The sequence below is a fragment of the Culex quinquefasciatus genome, chromosome 3, assembly GCF_015732765.1.
Source record: "Culex quinquefasciatus strain JHB chromosome 3, VPISU_Cqui_1.0_pri_paternal, whole genome shotgun sequence".
NCBI lineage: Eukaryota > Metazoa > Arthropoda > Insecta > Diptera > Culicidae > Culex > Culex quinquefasciatus.
The window spans coordinates 65,086,288-65,111,044 of NC_051863.1; the positions used below are offsets into that span (position 1 = coordinate 65,086,288).

A 24,757-nucleotide genomic window follows, 5' to 3' on the forward strand; every position below is an offset into this window, starting at 1 on the left:
CTTCGGGCGGCTGTCACTTTTCTTCTGGTTGCAAAATTTGTTGGCGATCGCGTTGGCGGCGGTGGCTTGGTTGGTAAAAATTCCATTAATTTCGTGCAAAAACAAGAAGTGCTCGCGCAAGTGACCTGTGAACGCGGGGCGGAACGAGTGCGCACACGATGACGGCACCGATCGAGATCCCGCTGCGGGACACGGACGAGGTGAGGATATCTGACTTTGGGTTTTGTGGAGGGTGACGCAGTTTCGTCAAGAAGAAGATGGTGGCGTAGCGCCACCACCTGCGGTGGCGAGTGCGACTTTGTTGATTGTTTTGGTTTTGGATGTTTTAGGTCATCGAGCTCGATCCGGAACAGCTGCCCGATGGGGAGGAGGTGCTGGGCATTTTGCGCCAGGAGCGGTCCCAGCTCAATACCTGGGTCACCGTGGCGGTGAGTTTTGCGGATCTTTGTTGAGGAGGGAGATTTGTGTGAATTTGAAAACCGGTTTTCGTTTCAGCTCGCCTACTACAAGCAAAATAAGACGGAGGATTTTATTAAGATTTTGGATGGTTCGCGGGTGGATGCGAACATTTCGTACCGGGACTTTGAGAAGGACCAGATGCGGGCGTACGACATGCTGGCCGCGTACTACGTGCAGGAGGCGAACCGGGAAAAGTCCAAGGACAAAAAGCGCGAACTGTTCATGAAGGCGACTCATTTGTACACGACGGCGGACAAGATTATCATGTACGACCAGAACCACTTGTTGGGACGCGCTTATTTCTGTCTGCTTGAGGGGGACAAGATGGAGCAGGCCGACGCGCAGTTCAACTTTGTGCTGAACCAGTCGCCGTCGAACATTCCGTCGCTGCTGGGTAAGGCGTGCATCGCGTTCAACAAGAAGGATTATCGCGGCGCGTTGGCGTTCTACAAGAAGGCGTTGCGCACCAATCCGAACTGTCCGGCGGCGGTGCGGCTCGGGATGGGACATTGCTTCCTGAAGATGAACAACCAGGAGAAGGCCAAGTTGGCGTTTCAGCGTGCGCTGGATCTGGACCCGGCTTGCGTGGGCGCTCTGGTTGGGTTGGCCATCCTGAAGCTGAACCTGCACGAGCCCGAGTCGAACCGGCTGGGTGTGCAGATGCTGTCGAAGGCGTACACGATCGATTCGACCAATCCGATGGTGTTGAACCACCTGGCGAACCACTTTTTCTTCAAGAAGGACTACCAGAAGGTGCAGCATCTGGCGCTGCATGCGTTTCACAACACGGAAAACGAAGCGATGCGAGCGGAGAGTTGCTACCAGTTGGCGCGGGCTTTCCACGTGCAGCGGGACTACGATCAGGCCTTTCAGTACTACTACCAGTCGACGCAGTTCGCGCCGGTGAACTTTGTGCTGCCGCATTTTGGGCTGGGTCAGATGTACATCTACCGTGGAGACTCGGAGAATGCGGCGCAGTGCTTCGAGAAGGTGCTGAAGGCTCAGCCGGGTAATTACGAGACGATGAAGATCTTGGGTTCGTTGTACGCGAGTTCGAGTTCGCAGTCCAAGCGTGACATCGCCAAGAATCATCTGAAGAAGGTTACGGAGCAATTTCCGGACGACGTCGAGGCGTGGATCGAACTGGCGCAGATTCTGGAGCAGAACGACCTGCAAGGTTCGCTGCAGGCGTACGCGACGGCCACCAGCATCCTGAAGGACAAGGTCAAGGCGGACATTCCGCCGGAGATTTTGAACAACGTCGCGGCGCTGCACTACCGGTTGGGCAACATGGAAAAGGCGATGGAGAAGCTGGACACGGCTATTGATCGGGCCAAGGTCGAGGCTCAGCACGATGCGCAGTACTACGACTCGATCTCGGTCACGATGACCTACAATCAGGCCAGGTTGAACGAAGCGATGGCGTCGTTCGACAAAGCGGACAAGCTGTACAAGGACATCCTGAAGGAGCATCCGAACTACATCGATTGCTACCTCCGTCTCGGCTGCATGGCCCGTGACAAGGGTCTGATCTTCGTGGCGTCCGATTTCTTCAAGGACGCGCTCAAAATCAACATGGAAAATCCGGACACGCGCTCGCTCCTCGGAAATCTTCACTTGGCCAAGATGCAGTGGACACTCGGACAGAAGAACTTTGAAACGATCCTGAAAAACCCCGCGACTTCAAGTGACGCGTACTCGCTGATTGCCCTGGGAAATTTCTGGCTCCAATCGCTGCACCAACCCAGCAAGGACAAAGAAAAGGAGAAGAAACACCAGGAGAAGGCACTCGCCATCTACAAGCAGGTGCTGCGGAACGACCCGAAGAACATCTGGGCCGCCAACGGAATCGGTGCCGTGCTCGCCCACAAGGGTTGCATCATCGAGGCGCGTGACATTTTCGCCCAGGTCCGCGAAGCGACCGCCGACTTTTGCGACGTTTGGCTCAACATTGCGCACATCTACGTCGAGCAGAAGCAGTACATCAGCGCGATCCAAATGTACGAAAACTGCCTCAAAAAGTTCTACAAGCACAACAACGTCGACGTGATGCAATACCTCGCCCGGGCGTACTTCCGCGCCGGCAAGCTCAAAGAAGCCAAAATGACCCTGCTGAAAGCGCGCCGAGTCGCGCCCCAAGACACGGTCCTCCTCTTCAACATCGCACTCGTCCTCCAACGTCTCGCCATGATGGTCCTCCGCGACGAAAAGTCCGTCCTCACCGTCGTCCTGCAAGCGGTGCACGAGCTCGGCCTCGCCCACAAGTACTTCAACTATCTGTCCGTGCACGGCGACAAAACGCGCTACAACATCGCCCTGGCTGCGGCCGAAGCCAGCCAGTGCCAGGATCTGCTCCAGCAGGCCCAGTACCACGTGTCCCGTGCCCGCAAGATCGACGAAGAGGAACGCTCACTCCGTCAAAAACAGGAACAGGACCGCGAAGAGTTCAAGCGGCGCCAACGCGAGGAGCGCTCCCGCATGGAGGAAATGCGCCGCAAAGCGCACGAAGAAATGCTCGCCAAGCGTATCGAGTACAAGGAGAAAACCAAGAACGCCCTCTTTTTCGCCGAGCAAGCCCCGGAAAAGAAAAAGGGAGGCCGCGGTCGCAAGGACTACATCTCCGACTCGGACGCGTCCGGCCCACCCGGCGGAAGTGGCGGCGAAGAGGGCGGAGCACCGCGCGAGCGCAAACGCAAGGAACCCGGCGAGAAGAAGAAGCGCAAACCGGGCGGCGGACGCAAGAAGAAGGAAAAGGTCCCCGGCGGCGATTCCGACTCGGACGACGGGGACTCCGCCCCCAAAAAGCGCGGCCGCAAGAAGGGCTCGATGGGCTCCAAAAAGAAGCAACAAATGGAGGAAGGTCTCTCCTCCAAGCAAAAGTCCCGAATCGTCTCCAAGGCCACCGTGTCCACCAGCGAATCGGACAGCGACCGGTCGCGGCTCAAAATCGCCAGCGGCGACGAGTCCGGTTCGGGCGGCTCGGGAGGTGGTCCCGCGACCAAGCGCAAGCGCCGCATCGCATCCGGCTCGGAAAGTGGCTCGGACGGGTCGGCCAAGTCGGGCGGCGGCAGTCGCAGCCGAAGCGGCTCGCGCAGTCGTTCCGCCTCTCGGTCAAAGTCGCGGTCCAAGTCACGCTCCAAGTCGCGCTCCAAGTCCCGTTCGAGGTCGAAATCCGGCAGCCGTTCCCGATCGGGAAGTCGCTCCGGTTCCGGCAGTCGGCAAGCTTCGCCCATCTCGAGAAAGTCGGTGTCCGGCTCGGGATCGGATTAGGTCTTTGCATAACGGAAATATGTCTTCTAGGCGTAGTGGTTAGGCGCTGTGTGTGTGTGTGTCGCTTAGTTTAGGACCATATTCAACCATTTGTTTGTTTGCTAATTAGAAATGACTTCAAATTATGATAATAAATAATGGATCGGAGAGCAGGTTGTTCCGGAATGATGACGACATAATTCTTCAGAAGTAATTTCATTTTTAATTTTCGCTCTAATCCAACGTTAAAATGATAAAAAAATGTAATAAGTTAATCATCTCTTACTGAATAAAAACACTGATAAAAAAAATAAATCTCTTTTTTCTTTTTATCACAAGCAAAAACTTACAGAAGCTTAGTTTGAACCATTTTACTGTTTGCATACCCACCAGGCGCAATTCTTGTGCAAGCTTTCCGCTGGGCTCTAGCGGAGACACCATCCACATTGAGTGCTAGCTTTGGCCAGAACGCACTTTTCAACACTTTGTCTACAGTTCAGGCGTTAAAAAAATGCAAGCTTTTTGCCCGGGACACAATCTTAACCCTCTAACGCCCAGTGTGGTTTGCTTATTGTAAAAATAGTAAATACAGTACAGACTCGGTTATCCGAAGCCTCGATTATCCGAAGTTCGAATTTTCGAAGGTTTGTATGAGACTTTGGATAATCGAATCACGGACAAAATTATTTTTTGATTTTTTTTATTTTCATACTTTTAAAATCAAATTTGTGTTATGTGACAACATTTTAGTCAAATTTGAATAGTTGGTTGCATATTAAATTGCAAAATGCATTTTTTTTTTCAATATTTCATCATCGCCTTTTTGGCCGCCATCTTGGATTAGAAAATTCTAAATCACCGTAGAGTAAGGTTCAGTAAAGCTCAACAATTAAAAATAAGACAACGAAAAAAACAAATCTGGTGTTTTTTTTGAAAAGGACCAATAAACCAAATTTTCAATTTTTGCTTTTTGGGTGTTTTTCAATACCCCTGACTCAAGGCGGTTCTAAAAACACCCAAAAAGCAAAAACTGAAAATTTGGTTTATTGGACCTTTTCAAAAAAAAACTCCAGAAATTTTCGTGATTCGATTATCTGAAGTGACATTTTGCCAAGCCTTCGGATAATCGAGTCTGGACTGTAGTTGAATTTTTGGAACAACTGTTTTTGAAAACACAAAAACTCGTTTTTTTTCTAATAGGGTACGTTAACCATTAATGGACCCCTTTCCTATAGTGGACCCTCTGAAAGGTTTATGATGGAAAATTCAATAAAATCACAATTTCAAGCGTGTTGTTGCCCACAAATCTTTTATTTGACATGTTCAGCATCATTTTTATCAATGTTGACTGATATTGAATTGTCCTTTTTACCAAAATAAGTGTTTTGAGTTTGACATCAGAAATCAGCCATGGACACTAGCATTTTCACAACAAAACTGCATTTATATTTAATGATTGAATTAACTATCCAATCATTTTTTGACTGATTATTCAACTTCAGCAGGTCGAAATAATGTAATTTTTAGAAACTTTACTAAAATAAAGCGAAGAACTGCTCATTTTCTAATCTAATCTAATCTAATCTAATCGAACACAAGCGCAGCCAGTCCGAAGAAAGCATCCTGGAAGAACTTGCGGTTAGATTACGCCCCAAGTCCTTTCTTGTCATTATTAATAATTGCAGTACATCCGAGTTACCCCCGAAAATGCATAGCAAAAATTAAAGCGGCCAGGCCTACTGCGTTGCATTAACCGCAGAGACAGATTCTGTGAACGGATCACATTTCACAGAATAATCAGGGGAGGAAGGATGCGTGGACATACCGTACCAAACGCTCCGAATCAGTTAGGTGTGGTGTGTAAGTGTAAATTATTAAATTATTATATTTTTATGGGGGAAGGGGAAATGGGAAAATTGGGGTTGGAAAATCGGGATTGGGAAATGGAAAAGTGGGAAAAGGGGAGGAGGGTTTATTTAATTTACAATATTATAATACAGGGGAATATAATCAAAAAATGATGGAAAGCTATCACCAAGAAACAACAAATCTTCAAAAACACAGCAAGGAGGTTTCTCGATAGTCTGACCCCAGGATCTTGACAGGAGACAGGCCGGTCGGATGAAGTGGAAGCGTTCCTTTAGCACCGAATATGGCAACGCCCAACAAATATTTCTGGATGTTTCGCTGGTTCAAATTGCACATCCAGGATGATTGAATAGACTCTACCACAGTCTCTTAAAAAGGCATCCGCCATGTCCTCCTATTGATTTGATGGCGATCAGTTCCGCTCAGGTAACAGCCTCCTACAGGTTGGTTAAGAACTTCCACTTGCTTTTCGTGTTCCTGATCCTTGGAAGTTCCAAACGATTTATTGAATTTTGAACGAAATTCACTTCGACTGCGACAATTAGTAACAAAATTCCCTTTCAGCACAAAAAATCCTTATAAAAGAATGAATAACGAAAAAAAAAACATTTGGCAAAAATGACGTGGAGTGAAAAACTTTTACAACCGTCAGCACCGGTTGCTACGATCGATCTCGTAATATCCTTTCAGCACTACTGAAAAAATACTATTTATGCTGTAAACTTATCAGAAACAGCACCGCCTCGAGTAAGCACGCCAAAGCGAAGAACTGCTCATTTTCGAAGAACTGCTGAGCAAAAATTAGGGGGGTCCAATATAGGACAACGAAAATCCAAACTTTTCCAAAAGTGGAACCCCCTTAAACTTCCAAAAATGAAGAAAACTGTTTATTTAAGCAAAAGTTTCTCTTAAACATACAATAAATGCTTGTTGTTATCAACCTAAACGCATATTTTTTCAATTGTGAGTATAAATATTAGGGTGTTTCATACAAACAAAAAAGTTCTCAGAATCAGGCAAACCGAAGTTCCCCTAGTAGAGGATACCCATAGGGACTCTCATGCCAAATATCAGCCCATTTGATTGTGAATTGGCCTGTCCCCAGCGGTTTAAAGTTTACATGGAAATTACTATGGGATTTTTGTTCTTTTCGTTCAACCGTTCCTACAGGTCTGGGGACAACATGGATTCACTCGGAATAAAGACAGGTGTGTAGGGGATGGTCCAATGAACAAATTCCAGAAGGAATTAAGGTTGTCCATGTTGTCCCCAAGGTGCGCATTGGATCGACGTCCGGTGTCTCCAGAATCAACGATTCACCCTTCAATTGTACGCATTGTCCTTAGTATGCTATGACGGCTAGCTGAAAATTACGACGCCCCATGTCAGACGGTGCTATTTCATGTTAAAAGTACCAAAAATGCTGAAGCCGTAAAAAATATAATTAATCAAAACTATAGTCAATTGTACTTAACTGAAGCATCATAATTGAAGTTTGAAATGATATTTTATAATAATAAATCAAGAACAAAACATTTTTTTTTAATAAAGTGGTTTTATCAGCAACTATAAACAAATCTATTGTTTAGTTTCAGTCAACCATTTATGTAATTATTATGAAAAAATGTGGATCAAAATTACTTTTTTTATTATTTTTATGTTTACAGTGATTTTTGAAACGTTTTCTCTGATCATTTTCGGAAATAAATGTTTTTAAATGTCTGTTAGGTTTTTGTTGTTGTTTAAAGTCAAATTTAATAACAAAACGTATTTGTTTATGATGAAAAGTGAGCAAAATCCATCTTTCATTCATTATATCTATCATTAGACCTACACCATGCATCAAAACATGAAATATCGGTTAAATTTGGTATAAAAATAACAGTTTGCCTATAGTGGACCCGGGTCCACAATCGGATTATGGACCCGGGTCCACTATAGGAAAAGGCAAAAATAACTTTTTTTTCAAATGGCTATTTTTCTGCTCAAAAACAAATAAACTGATGAAACAAATAGTCAAAATTGTTCAAAAGACTACAGTTTTCATTGTTTTGTTCAAAGGGTTATGAAAAAGGGCTTAAAATAATGAAAATTTGTGAAAAATGTGCATCGGCTCTACTAGGGGGTCCACTAATGGTTAAAATACCCTAGGACAGAGTGCTGCGCAAAATCTAACTTTTTCCAGTAAAATCGCTGTTTCTCGCCAATAGTTCGTTTTACTTTGAGGTTTATATTGATTATTATTTCTATTAGGTCCTTTTCGGTTTATTTCTATTACAGTATGTAAAAAAAGTATTTACACTCCACATATTGTGATAAAACATGTAAACAATTTAAAGTTTGACAAAAATCTAGTACTACGTTTTGTTTAGAAACTCATGCCGAACATTTTGCTACAAAATGCTTATGAAAAGATAATTTCTATATAAAGTTATACAACAAATACTATACAGAAATCAAAAAATGTACAAAAAAAGTTTGTACACCTTTCAAAAAATTAACACAAATAATGTTATTTGTTGACAAATCACCATAAATCCAGTCTCCCAACTCCAAACAGGCATCCTTGACTGATTAAAAAAAAATGGATTGAATATAAAGTTTACTAACTACTTAGTATAAAAGTTTATATTACTCTGGAAATTCTATATAAAACTTATCTAAACATAATTTTGCAAACTTTCAATTTAACTAAATGTCAATATATTACCATAGAATTGCTAAATAAACATTTTGGAGTTGGAATAACACCGTTTTGAGGGTCTTTGTATCGATAGAATAGATTTTTCGTTGGAATTTCGTACCAACCCGGAATTACGTCGTCGGAAAATCCGCCGGCATCTGAACCGGTCCACAATTCACAAGTCAATCTATGTGGCATCAGAAAGGGCATACAATTTCCGATCTTTTGATACCCATACATCCTGGTTTTCTACAAAACCTACGTTTTTAAATACCTAGGTAAAAAGTAAGTTTGATCCACGAGAACAAAAATTACGAAATTGGCAGGTTGCTAAAACGAAACCATAACAACTTGTTTGCCTAGGTATTTAAAAACGTGGGTTTTGGATGTATGGGTATCAAAAGATCGGAAATTTTATGCCCTTTCCGATGCCACATAGGTTGTCTTGTGAATCGTGGACTCATCGTTGGATAGGTAATCAAAAGACCTTTCCAACAAGCCCAAAAGTTTGAAGATCTGACAACCCTATCAAAAGTTATTAGTACTTTAGTGTTTTTGATACACTTTTATTTATACACTTTTTTGAGGATGTGTAGTGTCTTTACTTTATCAATGTGAGGAAGGCACCAACCACCTAAAGGTGGATTAAGTAGCGTTTTTTACATATTGTAGGTCCTTTTCGGTAATAGGATCTAGCAAGCCTTTCTTTCATTGACCAAAGAAGCCATTTTGTGCCATTAGGTCACCCATACAAGCCTCCATACAGTTTTGTCAGCTAATGGTACGTTGGTAAATATTCGAAAATCTGTATCTGTTGAAGCGATTTCTGATCGGATTGGTATCTTTGACAAAGTTTTAGGTATTGAAGAGGACTATTCTGAAAAAAAAAAATGGTAGACGGGAAAACTGCTGTCTTGAACGCAAATAAAAATGTATTCGTTTGCCTTCCAGGAAAAAAGTTTGAGGTTTGAACAAGACGTATGAAAAATTCAGATGGTGTTTTGACAATGTCTAGACCATAGAATTTTAGTGAAAAAGTAGATTTTTCTCGTTTTTGTTTATGTGTGTGTGTGTGTGGTCCAATCCAATACCCGCTAGCCGGTAGCGACATTTTGGGAAAGTATAGTTTGTATCAGACTTTGTATATGCCGAATGCTGATAAAACTTATCTCAATCCCGGGTATTAGGTGGTGATAGCCCTCGCGCTGCTTCCAACGACCCATTTCAAAATGACAGAGCTCCTTGCGGTCCAATTCCGAGGTCGCTGGGCATTGTTCGGCCGCGCCTAAACATAGAAGCAAGCATCTGAAGGAAACTCGATCTATATTTAGACTTCCAATCCCGTCAAGCAAATCAGGGATCAGCGCGTATTTAATATGAGAAGATAACATGTTTCAACACTACGGATCACTTCACTGCTAGAGTGTAATCCTTCTGATGGCCGACTGCTTAGCGTCCCAGACCACCAATCCAGAGGTGTGAGTTCGAATCCCACCTGATTCATTTTCGTTTTTGTTCATATTCAAAGTTCAAATTCCTGATTCCAAATTTCAAAGGTACCGGCCGGGATTTGAATCCTGAACCTTCTGCTTGTGAGGCAGAAGCCGTAACCATTAAGCCACGGAGCCGACTCAGATTTTTCTCGTTTTTGTTTATGATGCAAAAATCATACCTCGGGAACGTACGGGTCGACACCATCATTTTTTTGTGAAATGCCCCGAGGAATCCGATGAAAATATTTTCAGACATATACTCTTTGGTCCAAACATGGTCAAATCGCCACTTAATGTTTTCATACTTCATTTTGAAATGTTAAGCGGTGTATGCACTTCGGAAGGAATCGGTCAAGAAAAAATTCAAATGGGCAGCAGCGGCAGCGGAAGCAAGCCAGAGAGGGTGAAGAAAAGCCCCAGAAAACGCTACCTCTCCTTTGCTCTGCTGTTCGTAAAGCTGTTTTTTGACCCTTTTCCTTCCGATCTCCATACTAGCCTTTAGGCTGGATTTTTTAATCCTCAAACTATTTTTTCTTGATAGTTCAACTAATCATCATTTATTTGACGAGAGTTTTAAATTGAAGTTAAACTTCAAAGAAAAAAATGTTGGAATTAAAAATATTCATGTACTTGTCTACCTACTTCTGTTACCAACACGTACCTCAACATAAGATTATGTTTCGTTATTACGCTTTAATGTTTCACATGCAATGGTGACCCAATTTAGACCTCGCCCCCAGCCAGGCAAAGCACACACGACTTATGACCGAGAGGTTAATCTCCGCCTCATTAAGCTTTTAAAAGCTCGGAAAACCGCCCAACTTTAAAGCCCACAGCCAGGCCCCGCTTAAGATGTCTTTGAACGATAACAGTTTCAATAAACTTTGCGCTCTAACACTCTCTCTCTGCACGGAGGAAAATGCGTTCCCAGAATCGTGAACAAGCGTTAATGAATTTGGGAACCATGAACGTATAGTGCCTTGCATCACTTTGTTCGTGGTTCCCAAATTCATGAACGCTTGTTCACGATTACCGGAACTAAATTCTCTCAGTGCATCTATCTAATAAACTGACTCACTCGCACACACGTGGTAATTAGTGCTCCAAATCCCACCCTCTGGTAATATCTACGGCATCAAGGGTTAAACGGTTCGAGCATTAATTATCACTATCTGGGAAACTTTCCAGAAAAGCAGTTATTAGCCGTTATCGTGTGATCACACCGTGATAGATCATGATGATCATTATAAACAGGGGGCTACTCGTGTGGAGAATGTTGTTGTTGTTGTTGTTCTAGACGTATCAATTATGGAGAGCGAGTTTAAATATCGTGCCAATTGCATCCTGGAGTGCAGCTCTATTCACGAGAAATGCAAACAAAGTTCAACAACATTGCACAATCGGTGGGAAACGTTTCGGACGAGAAACACAATCGATCTTGTTAAAATATACAACGTTTTACTTTTATTTAAAATCTGATTTATATAGATCAATGAGTGATTTCGCTGCACACAATGTAGGTTTTCTTCATCGTTATTTGCTTTTATCGTTAAACAGTTTTTATACATCTTCTAGCTCTGGCATGTTTTAACAATGATATACACTTTTGCTATTGAATTGAATGTTTCAACAGGTGAGTTTGCTCTGTATAAATGCAGTGCTGCAGGTCGTTTTAAAATTAAATAAAAATACTCTTGATTCAAGCTTGGTTTTAAAAACTACTAAGTCGTATCACGTTTTCGTTACCGGTTTTCACACAGACATACTTTCAGCTGCTGAGATTCTCAATTTTGAGAGATCAAATCGACGTAAGTTTCTTCAACCCTGGCTCACTCACACAGTCTGTTTGAGCATAGTGTCATGGATTCTGTTTTTCTCTCTTTCTCTCTTTTAAATAAATCTTAATAGGTATAGCTGCTCTTAATTTACACTAAATTGGGTCAGTCCATAGTCTAATTTCACGCAAGGAATCTGAGAAAAGTTTCCCCAAATAACCTCCGATTTTCTTCAAACTTTGTTCAATGGGCAGATTATAAAAAATAATAATAAAAAAGTAAAAAATAAATAAATAAATAGGCCTAGAACCAATGTTCGACCTATCAAAATAATTTTGACGAAATCTGTATTAATTGAATGTCATCAGAAATCTGTTACATAAGGATGTATTAGATTACGACAAACAAACAAACAAACTCGCAAACAAACAAACAAACTTTCTGATAGTTTGGCAGATTGTATGCTTTGTTTGTTTGCCTGCATTTGTTTGCAGAAACGTCAGTCTGCATACATTTGGCCTTGTTTGAAAGTTTGCCACAAACAAGTTTGCGAGTTTGGCAACACGCAGAAAAATAAGGCATATTTGAATCAACAAAACGTTTTGTTGATTTGAAAATCATATTTTTTGTTGAATCAAAGCTAAACGTCAAAGCAGCTTTTTCAAAACAACAAAAGACTTTTGTGGAATCGAGAAAATCAAGGTTTGTTTCAACGCAAAATCGGCGTTGATTATATTCAACAAAAATTTTGTTGATTCAAACCTCGTACAGGCTGATTCTACAAAACTTTTTTCTGCGTGAAGCTGTGAAAGTTTGACAAAAAATGCGAGTTTTTTTGTTTGTTTGCCATACAGTCCAGACTCTGACATTTCTGACCATTTTTTTTCATTTTTATGCAAAAACATAAAATGTAAACCCTTTGTGGTCGAACAAAGGGTCATTTTGGTCAGAAAAAAAAAATCATTATCGTTATGAACAAGAATAATATTTAAGCTTAATTTTAGGACCCAATCGAGGGGCGGGACAATAGTAAGAAATTAAATAATTTAATTAATTAACGGTCAAAATAAACAAATTAAGGCAAAATTAACTTTTGTTTACGATCAAAACAACGCCACCTCTTATTACAACACATTGGTTTGGCAGCTTGACATTGCGCGGGATATTTGTTGTTGTGTTTGGTCAAATTTTGTTTTGTGTTGATTGCGAATGTGTATTTGCGTTAACCAAACCAAAGGGCATTGTTCGCCAGGAATCTGCTCCAACAAGCCAACAGGTTGAACTCCTGCCAGATGCATCATCGCGGAAAGTACAATAATGCCAGTTCACTTGGAACTGTGGCGTTCCAGATCCCAACCTGCCTCCTGAACGTGGTCAACCGGATCCAGGCAGACAACGTCCTACATCATTTCCATCGACATGATTAACCCTGGAAAATTAGCTGACTCGTCCTCATTGGATGATCGCATATGAATTCACGGGGCTTCGACAAATCGCCGTGTCTGTTTTCGAGTGCAAACTGGCCTCCAACCCTGCCTTCCCAACATTTACAGCACCGATTTCATGGATTTCGTCTTGGAAGTGCGCCTGCACCTGAACATCAACGAAGAAGCCATCGAAGACGATCCAGCGGAAGTACGTTTCGTGACCAGAAGATCCGGAATATGAGGATGGCCCAGGACCAAGAGCATATTGGGGCGAATCATGTAACGATGTAAATTTACCTACGTGTTCCAGAGAAGTGGTTAGGACGGAAGATGCCTGCGAGAGCAGAGTTTTCGGTAACATTATTTGGGTAATAAAAAGCGAATACAAAAAAAAACAACAACCAAATCTTATTTTTATTTGTGATAATAAAAGTGCATTTTCACCACGCAACGTAATTGCACCTCGTCCAAATTGTTCTGCCGCTTGCTCCGCTGCTGCTGCGTCCGCCCATTCCCATTAAGCAACAGCGCCTGCATTAGCTGCTGCTTGTCCAGGTTCTTCTGAAAGGGCACCGCCCGCCCATCCGGCCCCGCCGTCATCATCCGCGGCAAACGTCATTCATTTCCGGTCGTATCACCGCCGGCTTTATCACAACCGATTCAATGAGATCGTCCAGGTCCTTTCTAGCGGAACCGTTATTCGTTTGCCGTGTGACCAGATACCGGGCGGCCAGCATTGCGGCCACATTGTCGATGGCCTGCCGCCGGAACGTGTACACGTGCTTGAGGTAGGAAATGCACACGAGTCACGACACAAATCTTCTGCGGCAGGCCGTTCGCCTCGCTCGAATCTAGGCCGGTCACCTCTGTCAGCAGCCGGCTGATGGGCATCGTCCAGCGGGGACACTAGCGGGGGTGTTCATGCAGGTAGGGCGGGATTTTGGCGTAGATTGTGTGCGATCCGGACGCGGGACAGGTTGGGTTCATGCTTAAAGAATAATTCTCCGTTCCCCTCAGCAAAGCCATCGTTTTGGATGCAAAATAATGATGCAAATGATGGATGCAAAATAATCTCTTCCGCCGGCAGCATCTACTCTACCAGCGGATCACATCTTTTATGCATTCTCCGTAAATAACACTTTATCCATCACCACTTTTTTTCCAACGCTTCACGGAATCCAAAAAAACTTGACAGTTAAGCGCGTGAAAGAGAAACATACCAAACCAATGTTTAGAATGCAGGTGTGGCGCTGTCAGATGTCAAATGACGTGAGGTATTTAATTCCTTAATATATTAACGGCTAAAATTAATACATTAAGGCCAATGTCGCGCCCCTCGGACCCAATTGAGGCTTCGGATAATCGAGGCTTCGACCCGGAACCGTGGTGTAGGGGTAAGCGTGGTTGCCTCTCACCCATTCGGCTTGGGTTCGATCCCAGAAGGTCCCGGTGGCATTATTCGAGACAAGATTTTCCTGATCACGCCTTCCATCGGACGGGGAAGTAAATGTTGGCCCCGGTCTAACTTAGAGGTTAGGTCGTTAGATCAGTCCAGGTGTAAGAGTAGACTGCCTGAGTGCTGTCTCGGTGGAGTCGTTGGTAGACGGTTGGACTCACAATTCAAAGGTCGTCAGTTTGAATCCCGGGGTGGATCAAAGCTTAGGCGTTAAAAGAAGTTTGCAATTGCCTCAACAATCAAGTCTACGGACAACAAGTTTCGAGTAGGAATATCTCAATCGAGATCGCCAAGGCAATGCTGTAGAGTGAATAATTTGAGTTTTCAGATAATCGAGTCTGGAATGTAGTCTAATACCGCCTTTAGGGAAGTGTTCACCGCGATCAATTTTTGATCCCACTCATGTGTGGTTTACGATGTCTTACATTCGGAAAAGGAGACTTGGCACTACATGTGATGCCCCCTACCAGAAACCAACTAAAGCCCAATTGAACAAAGTTTCACAGTATTCGAAAAGCGGTTCGACTAACTGAATTCACCCAACCTTACTAAGTCGCTAAAGCTCTGTCTTTCTGGGGTTGCCTAAACCTAACCTCTCAACAACACTCACAATCACACACTCTGAGTTCAAGTCCCTTACAGCTTGGTGGGCTTCGTCCGGCTCAGCAGCTGCGTCAGCGTGAAGAACTTCCGGGCCAGGCTGCGCCGGCTAGAGGCCGCGGCGCTGTTCTTCTGGTGAATCTGGTTCACGTTTTCGTCCAAACTCTTGAGGTCCTTCTCCAGCGACATCAGCGAGATTTCCTCGGCGAGGTTGGAGTTGGAGCGGGCGACCGCCAGCTGCTTGCTAGTGATGCCGATGGGTGGCGTCCCCACCAGCGGGCCCAGCGGGACACTTCCGGGACTTCGGAGCGGTGGTACCGGCGTTGGCGAGGGCTGCAACTGGTGGGGGCTTGTGCCATTCGGTTGCTGGTTGTTGCAGGTAGACGAACGTTGAAAATAGACCGAACCCTCCCTGTTGGAAAGAGACAGAATATGGTTGGTTAATGGTGAGTATAATTCATGTGTAATGTAGTGATATAAGAAAATGGCATAAAAGCTGCAAGTTTAAACAACGAATTAGTAAGCATTTGGTATACAATCAAACTCATTGGCAAACAGTAGACATTTTGAAGATGCAAATTTCACATTACAATATCCAATGGGAACGCACGATCTTAAGTCATTGTGTGTTATGTGATGTCGATGATATCAAACTGTATGAATGGGTAACAAGGTATTTTAAAAGTTTGAAAATAAAACAGCAAAAATCCGATGATAAAATCGCATGCAAAAGCATGTAATATGGTATGGAAAAACGCGTACACAAAAAGCATGTACGAAAGAAAAAATATATTTTGCACACTCCTAAAAAAAACAACAAAAATCTGGTAATAGTCATATCCAGGTAACCACACCCAGAACTGGACATCGCCATACGAGAGGATAAAGATCATCTTCAAAAATAGTTCATCTATAAAAAAAAGTACCGGTACCGAGACTCGAACCCAAGACCTTCGCCATATTGAACCGTGCCTTTGCCGTATGGGTCACCATGGTTCGGTGACTAAGTGGCGATCATTTGTCCATATAAGCCACTCAATAGGATGAACTGTTCCAATGAACGAATGAACACGCGAGAGGACTACACTCTCGCGAAATAGCACTTTCCTCACGTTTCTTTTCGTGAGGACTATCCCCTCGTTCATTAACTTTGGGTGCAAGTCCACGCCCCAACCATCTCGGCTATCTCACCATCTTGTGATTGGTGGGCTTCAACGCCAATGTAGCTTCCCGTACGTCGTATACTGTATTAACTGTATACGATGTTTTGGAAACTTACAGCTATAAATCGGTGTTGGTTCAAAGAACTTTACAGTAGCGAGGTGGCCGAGAGGGTTGGGTCGCGTATTAGTAAAGCTGGGTATGACTCTTACGAAATTAATGATATTTTTGGAGTGTGCAAAATCTATTTTTCTTCCATGCTTTTTGGGTACACTTTTTCTCCATCGAAACCGACTACTTTGTCGACTTCATTTTACTGGGCGAGATAGGACGCCGTCTATGTTTAGACGATGACTCAGCACTTTTCTACTCTTGCACTTGAAAAACCAGATGGCAGCACGATGTAACGCCACGTCCCTATGCTTTTGCTCACGAAGGTGACGTGCATGCTTTTGCATGCGATTTTACACATATTATTTTTACTGTATATCTATAAGCCGGAAGTAATTTATTCTAATTTACAATATCTGCTAAAGTCAGTGATTCTGTATCATTTCTTCAGATTTTGTCACTAAATTTGTAGTATTTAAATAAATGTTTAAATAATAAAAATAAATTAAATAGAGAGCCTACACAGAAAAAACCCGATTTAATATCACCAGAGGTGAAATAGAGCCTTTCTTACAAAATGATGAAACTCCGAGAAATTTGAGAATATTGGTGCAATTATTTTTTCAAAAACATAATTATACCATCCAGTGAGAATTTTACCTAAAGCTTCGAATCTTTTAAGGCTAAACCTCAAATGCCATTTTTTTAATTTCAGAAGTACATTATTTGTCGCAAGACATTTAAATTTAATTAAGAAAAACATATTGGATTGACATTATTAGAAAAAAATAAAGGGTACTCAGTCTATAATGTTAGTCTATGATTAACTTAAAAAAATATGTATCGCTATTGCACTTTGTCGATCAATTATGAGAAGCCAGAAAGAACACTTTCACGCGCAGCGTAAAACGCGCAAGCGTAAAAGCGCTGGCGTTGAAGCTTCGACTAGACGACTTGTCGAGCTTTCGAGCGAGAACGAGCCGGGACTTCGAATTTGATGTTCAGTAAATGATTTTGTATAAATCCAAAAATTTAATAGGAAAAAATAGGGTAAAAATAAGACGAAAAACACTAAAATCGCTATATCTCTGGAAAGACATTTTGGAAAAGCTTCAAATTTTGGGCCCAAACAGTTTATGGCGCATGTTTTCGAATGGCTTTTGTTTGAAACTGAATTCTTTAAATTTGATAGTGTTATCTGTAAAATAGTCCAAAAAATACCTCTAAAAATGGCTTTGACCACATTTACTGGTCGAAAATTGTGAATCGAAAAATAAAATGTTCGTCTCCGACCCCACGGCTACAGATCTGGCTTTTAAAAATTGTGGGTTTTACGAGCGGTTTTCCAGTGATGGTAGACACAAATTTTTAAGAGCGGATACAGACATCGGCCATGTATTTCAGAAAAGAGCTCTCAAAAATCAGACATTGAGTTCCGGGTTTCGGGCCAAAATTCAATCGAAAGAGCGCATCTAAACCTTCAATTTAGTAATAGGATTTTTTTCCTGGGACGAATCCTCGCCGTGCACGATTTTTTTTAGATTTCTGAAAAAAGCGTTTTTCCAAAAGCAAACCTTAAACCTTTCTTTTGTAAGAAAGGCAAAAATATGTAAATTTACACAGCACGTAATTATTGTGAAGCCAGACAAAAATCCAAACAAGAGCGCAACCTGTCAAAGCCTGTTGCGCCACAGGCTGATGTACACGCTTACGACAAACCACTAATTTTTTTTACGGCGCAACAGATTTTTTTGCGCAACAGAAGAGATGCGCACTTCGGTTTGGTGGTGCGCGGATAATACTGTTTCTTATGTAAACTCACGCAATGTAATGTTGAAATACGATGTAAAGAGTAAAAAGTCATGGAAATTACTCCAATGTAAATCTAAATCTAATGTAAATCATGAATCTAATGGAAACGTTGAGCATGGAAACTCAAATCTGATGAATTTCTACCCATGTTCGGCTTCCTGTAAATTCGTATTTAATGTAAATCATATATTCAATGTATTTCTGCCAAATGTTGACTTCAGAACTACCCGAACTAAAAATAGTAATATTTGGTTCTCTTTCTATCGCTCTCATACTTCGCTGGCCTACTGCCTGAGCCTCGCCCTGAACAAGTTGATGCTTTAGCCGCTCGTTTATAAAATGCGAAGATGGCTCAGTCGGCAGCGGGTAGCAGCAGTAACACCGAACATCCTACCCGTCGTCCGTTCGATTCCAGTCCAGCGTTATTCCACTTGGCCGTCGACGAGAAAGCGTCCCCTTCCTGTGAAACAACTTTTTAAAATCATAATTTCCTTTTGCTGCCCGCTTCACTCATTTTAAAATAGATTTTTTTTTCTGTGTAGGCCACACCCTTTTCCTACTGCAATCCAAGTTGAGCTTCTCATTCCCATTGGCCAATCAGAATTAGTTGATTTTAACTAATGTAAATTTCAAAACTAATGTAAATTCCAAAACTAATGTAAACTAGTTTATCTAATGTAAATTTACAATGAACCTAATGTAAATATACATCATTTATCATGATACCTTTTGGTACATGATAAATAATGTAAATTTACAGAAATATTTTTTTTCTGTGTAGAGTTTAACAAACTACGTTCAACGGTAAAAACTAACTTAATCCACCTATGTGGTTGGAGCCTTCCTCACAACAATGGCTGTACACAAGTGTCATCTATTTTTTAGATCCGGCTTCCAAAAAGTACATCGATATCACTTAAGTGGCCATATCTCGAGACAGGGTTGTCAGATCTTCAATGTTTTGGGCTCGTTGGAAAGGTCTTTTGATAACCTAACCAACAATAGGTCGGATGGTGGATCCGGACATAGTTTACATACATTTAAGTGAGATCTGGCTTCAAAAAAGTACATCAATATCACTTAAGTGGCCATATCTCGAGACAGGGTTGCCAGATCTTCAATGTTTTGAACTCGTTGGAAAGGTCTTTTGATAACCTAACCAACGATGGGTCGGATGATGGACCCGGACATAGTTTACATACATTTAAGTGAGATCCAAATATATGTGAAAACACATTTTTATACATAACTTTTGAACTACTTATCGAAACTTCAATCTGTATAAAACTCGATCTATGGAACCCTAAACCAAGTCGAATGCAACAAGTTCGGGTCAAATCGGTTCAGCCAGTGCCGAGAAACATGAGCTAGTTTGTTGGTCACATATATACATACACACACACATACACACACACATACACACACACATACACACACACATACACACAGACATTTGTTCAGTTTTCGATTCTGAGTCGATATGTATACATGAAGGTGGGTCTACGACGTTTTTATACGAAGTTCATTTTTAGAGCAGGATTATAGCCTTACCTCAGTGAGGAAGGCAAAACGATGATTAAAACCATTTCTGATCACTTTTTTCATTTCAATGCAAAAAAAAAAAACAGGTAGACAAGTAGTGTCGCGAAGTTAATTAAAAATATCAAATTAAAATCCATTTTAAATCCTTTGATTTAAATTAGTCTTATCGTTGTTAACAATAACATCACCAATTAAAGCTCATATTTAGGACCCAGATCGATGCCGTTGTGCTCTCTTGTACTAAGCTTGCTGTGATTCCTCTAGCTGCTAGAGAGTCTAGCATAAGAGAGCGAATTATTCAACAGGCAATTTTGAGAGAGTGTTTTGCTGCTCTTGATAAATATCGCAGTATTTTGTTTAAGGTGAAGCCGTTGATCATTTTCGAAGAAAATTAATCATCACTTTAAAATATTCTGTATTAAATTCAATTTAACGAATTTCAGCACCAAAATGAATCAGCATGTGCCGGTTGTTGCCTTCTTGAAGCCACTGAAAGAATTTTTGATCTTAATCAAATGTGCTTCAAAATTTATATAATTTTGTGGCACAGTCATTGACGTCCTAGTTGGCAATCATTGATTAACGACGATTTCCATAACTTTGCAAGGAATGGGATAATCGTTACCAAAAGGAATCAGCATGTGTAGGGCACTATTCTAAACAATTTGTTGAAGGAATTTTGTAAAAATATTGAAAGCGACGCAAACATTATATCTTTGAACGAAAAATCATGACAATGATGGAAGTCTTCACGTTAAACAACCGAGTTTGTGGGTATTCGAAACATGTACACGAAGAAAAATTAGTTCCCAAAATTGTGAACAAGCGTTCATGAAAATGGGAACCACGAACAAAGTGTCCAAATTTCATGGTACGTTTTTCAAAATCGTACCATGGGATTTGAACACTTTGTTCGAGGTTCCCAATTTTATGAACGCTTGTTTACGATCTTGGGAACTCATTTTTCTCCGTGTAATGTACTCTTTTCTAGAAAATTTGATAAAATAAACAGAACGAGAATATTACCAGTAGTAAAAATGATAGCAAAATAATAAAAGCTGAAAAAATATTACAATACAATATAAAATATAAAAACAATTGAATTCTTGACTTTTTCAAACATAATATGCAATCGGAAAGAACCGGGAAGAATCGTGAGGAAAGATAGTTACGCTTTTGCTCACTGTCTTGTCCCGAGCTTAATAAACTCAAACCCCGATGGTTTAACACCAACTGTTGTCAAACGAATGGGGTCACTTTTTAGTTTGAAACCCCTTGGACTTGGAGTTCACACACACTACCAAACGTTTGTTTTGATAGTGTGCGTGAGCGCCGTGTTAAAAGAGACAGTTTGTCACTTTTTAGTTTGAATTTGTCAAACCAACGGGGTACAAACTAAAACGTGTCAAACGAAAAAGTGACCAACCACCGGGGGTCGAGTTTATTTACTTTAAGGGGCAATACATGTAGAAAATCACAAAATTTTATATTACAGAAAATTTATTAAATCCGCTTAAAAAATTATTTTCAATCACTCCTGAAAGTTTCATACAGACATTTTATGATTAAAGTAAGTTACAGACGATTTAAGCTGAAAATTTTGCCATGCGCAAGGCGAACTGTCAAACTTTGCGAGCGTTTTTCTCTGAACACCGAGTTGATTTACGGGTGCCACGATAAATATCTCGAGATGGGATAGATCAAATTGGCTGTAATTTGGGGTGTAGACTCTCAAGACATATCCCGTGTGCATGACGAAGCCCGATTTTGAAATTTTGCATTTTTTTAAAATACAAAAATCAAAATCTTTCGATTTTTTATATGTAAAATATAAAAATGTTATTATCTTTTTTTTAAATAAGCTTTTTGAAAATCGGCCTTCGTCATGCGCACGGTTTAACGAGTCTTCACCACAATTTTTAGACGATTTGGTCAAGGCAGTGTTTTAGATATCGTGGCACCCGTTTTTTGAAACTGCTAACTTCATATAGCTGTATCTCGGCAATGATACAACCAAATGTCTTCAAATTTATTTTGTTAACAGTTGAAAATGTTTTTTATTATTATTCTGAAAACAGATTGAAAAAAAGTTTAAGTTTGTGCTCAAACCAACCTCTGACATTTTTGCCGATTTACATGTTTGCAACCCCTTAAAGGCCAAAAGGCTGAAGTAGGAGATTGAGTTTTATTTATATTTTTGTGATTATTTTTTCTGATGCTGCACGCTGAAATAATATGTAGCCTACCGGATTTTTCACTGTGTAAATTTAAATATTTCATGTAACATTCTTCTAGGATTTTTTACTCAATATTATCGTTTAAATTACAAATCTAAACCACTTTCATTTACTACTTTCTTACAGCAGAGTAATCGCCTTTGACCTCATGAAGCAAACTCAAGGGAAATTGAATTGAAATAATAATCAAAATTAATACATTCTGCGCCGCTCGTTAGCCTCTTACCCCAGACATTAATTAGATTCTTCCAACATTGTTACTCTTCGATTTTATCCGATACACGCGCTCCATTTAGAAGAGCTCCCCGCGAAAGATACAAGAAGGAGCTGACCGGCATATGACCGGCTTCTCATAGTTCACACCACATAAATCAGCAATCAAGCTGGGAAGCTGGGCAGGACCAAAGATCAATTTATGGCTATAACTGACTGCTGTTACAGTATATTAACGATTACTACACAATGTGCTAGGAAAAAACAGTTTCCGTTTATAGCATATTGCGATACCAATTGGTACTTCGTCACACACTGGGTAGACTAGGTGAGACATAGACAAATAGACAAAAAATTTAACATTTTTTGCGAAAGAACTCTTTTTTTTGCATATAGAGAAATGAAAGGAAGGCTCAAAGAGAGAGAGTTTTCCTCATTTCACTCAAATCAAAGAGAAAATCACTTTTCGTGGAAACTAGAAGAATTAGAGTTACAATTTAGGAGAAATATAAAAAAAACAAAAGTTACGAAAACTTGTCTAGTCTTCTGTAATGTATGTGTTGCGTATGTGTCCAAAACTAGCTCAATGGCCCCCCGATCAAATTGCCAGAATAAATTGAGTACAGTCGTTTATTCTCTGCGATATGTAAACGTGCGATGCAATCGAGTAGAAAAGCGATAAAAAGCGCTCCTGACCTCTCTGGCTAGCTTGACATGCTCGCGAAGCACAAACACACACACGCACCGGATTGGCACACCCAATTTACCTTACATGTTGCTTGTACTGATTGTGCCGCCTCCGGATCGGGATCAGATGGAAGGCGCCATATATCAGCGGGTTAATTAGGCTGTTGGACATCCCGAAGAAGAAGATGCCCGTTTGGAGGTCCTCGACGAGCTGTGTCACGGAAGAGATAAGAAAAAGAAATGGGCACGTTGGCGTTGTAAATGGGCGTTAGAGTGGTTAAATGTTAACATTTTTAGATATTTTCATATTTTGTTAAATGAAGGGGAAAAATGTAATGAGGAAAATTACAAAGAAGAAATTTGGAAAATAAAAAGGATTAAAAAAAGGAAAACATGAAAAAAACTAAGATTGGAAAAAGGAAAGATAGGAAAGAGGAAAGATAGAGAAAAAGAAACTTTTTTTTTGAAAATCTCGAACCACATACACAGAAAAAAAGTTGAATTTTGGAATGTTGAAAATTTGGTAGGTTGAATATTACCTCTTTTTTTAGTAATATTACGTGAAAAATGTGAACCTGATGAATATTCATCAAAAACTGATGAAAATTCATAATTTTTCGGTGTAAAATTGATCATTTTTTGACACAAAATATGTCACCATTTCCTGATGAATATTACCATCATTTTTTTTCTGTGTATGTCGTGGACAATTTTCATGCAAAAAAAAAAAAACTTATTGGACAATCGTCAACCCCCCCCCCTCTAACGTGTCTACTTGGTTTATGGATGGCCCTAAAAAATGCTTGGAAAGATAGAACAGAGAGAAAAGAGTAAGATTGGAATGTGGAAGGAATGGAAAGTGGAAAGATTGCAGAAAGGAATATTTCAGAACAGAAACATTAAGAACAGTAAAGATTGGGAATTGGGTAAAATAAAAAAATAAAAAAGGAAGATGGAAAAAACATATAGAAAAAGAAAAGATTGGAAAGTCGACAGATTGCAAAGTGGAAAGATTTGGAAGAGGAGAAACTAGAAAAAGGAGGAAAGATAAAAATTAGAGCGTCCAATTTCCCGGGGTTACAAATTTCCCGGGAAACGGGAAATTTTCAACCAATTTCCCGGGAAATCCCGGGAATTCCCGGGAAATTTTAAATTTATTGAAAATTGTTATGATGTTGGTTTTGGTCAGTATTATGCACCTAAATTGTAAAGGACAGCGACTTTAATGGCTAAAACAAGTGTCAATTAGCAGCTCGACCTAATGAAAAAAATCATACAACTTGAAGAAATTGTTTTTTATTAAGCTCCAATCGTGCAATAAATCAATAAATTATCTTAGGTATTTTTTGATGAGAAAAAACCCTTAAAAATTTAACTTCTCGTGTTTGTTTAACTTCAAACAACTCAATGTTTTCAAATATTCGGAGCAAATTTGAAATATATGTTTACATTTTTTGACCACCTCTCAAACAAAAAGTATTTTTTGATGTGTTTTTTTCATTTTTCAGTCTTACATTACTGTAGTAACAGTTCAATAGGGCAGATATGCGATTGTAAAAAAGTAGTCTATCCCTTCTTACTTGAAGTGAACTGTCACTTGAGCAAAACGGATGGACTGCTTTTTTACAATCGCAGATTCGCCCTATTGAACTTTTACTACGGATTTTTTATATTCAACTTTCTAACCCCCATTGTTGCACCACTGCTCTATAATTATTTTACTTTAAATTGTAATTTTTTAAAAACATGGTATTAAAAGAATTGATGTAAATCTCCTTGAACAACATTATTTGAAAAAAATTGAGAACCCGTTCGATTTTCAACTCATTTAATTATGGTAAACAAAAACGTAAAAAATAACACCAAATAATCTGTAAAAGCTTACCTTAATTGTAATAGTTTATTTTCACAAAGCAAGATCTATTTCCAGTTGCTTAAGAAATTAATGTTAACAGAAATAAATCTTGATATAAAAATTTCTGA

At 40.6% G+C, this 24,757-nt stretch overlaps 2 protein-coding genes across 3 annotated transcripts in view; one reads left to right on the forward strand and one right to left on the reverse strand.

The window, feature by feature from the left end:
* Positions 1–3,922, forward strand: LOC6050273 (RNA polymerase-associated protein CTR9 homolog). The gene is made up of 3 exons (XM_001866875.2): positions 1–200; positions 330–428; positions 496–3,922. Exons 1-3 carry the CDS (start codon positions 159–161, stop codon positions 3,727–3,729), a joined length of 3,375 nt encoding a protein of 1,124 aa, XP_001866910.2. The 5' UTR covers positions 1–158; the 3' UTR covers positions 3,730–3,922.
* An 8,396-nt stretch (positions 3,923–12,318) lies between these two features.
* The window catches only part of LOC6050274 (gonadotropin-releasing hormone receptor), a 101,317-nt gene continuing 88,878 nt past the window's right edge, over positions 12,319–24,757 (reverse strand). Inside the window, exons 5-6 of one of the 2 annotated variants that reach the window (XM_038262473.1) lie at positions 22,855–22,985; positions 12,319–15,423 (exon numbers count right to left, since the gene is read on the reverse strand). In XM_038262473.1, the coding sequence (XP_038118401.1) occupies positions 15,048–15,423; positions 22,855–22,985 (507 nt within the window). In that variant the 3' untranslated portion in view covers positions 12,319–15,047. The remainder of the gene's footprint in view (positions 15,424–22,854; positions 22,986–24,757) is intronic. The other variant, XM_038262474.1, reaches the window with a different exon arrangement.

Excerpts from the sequence above, each read along its gene's own strand:
- LOC6050273 (XM_001866875.2), top strand. The coding sequence starts at position 159 with ATGACGGCACCGATCGAGATCCCGCTGCGGGACACGGACGAG. Across the intron at positions 201-329 it reads CGCTGCGGGACACGGACGAG|GTCATCGAGCTCGATCCGGA; the intron begins GTGAGGATATCT and ends TGGATGTTTTAG. Across the intron at positions 429-495 it reads ATACCTGGGTCACCGTGGCG|CTCGCCTACTACAAGCAAAA; the intron begins GTGAGTTTTGCG and ends TTTTCGTTTCAG.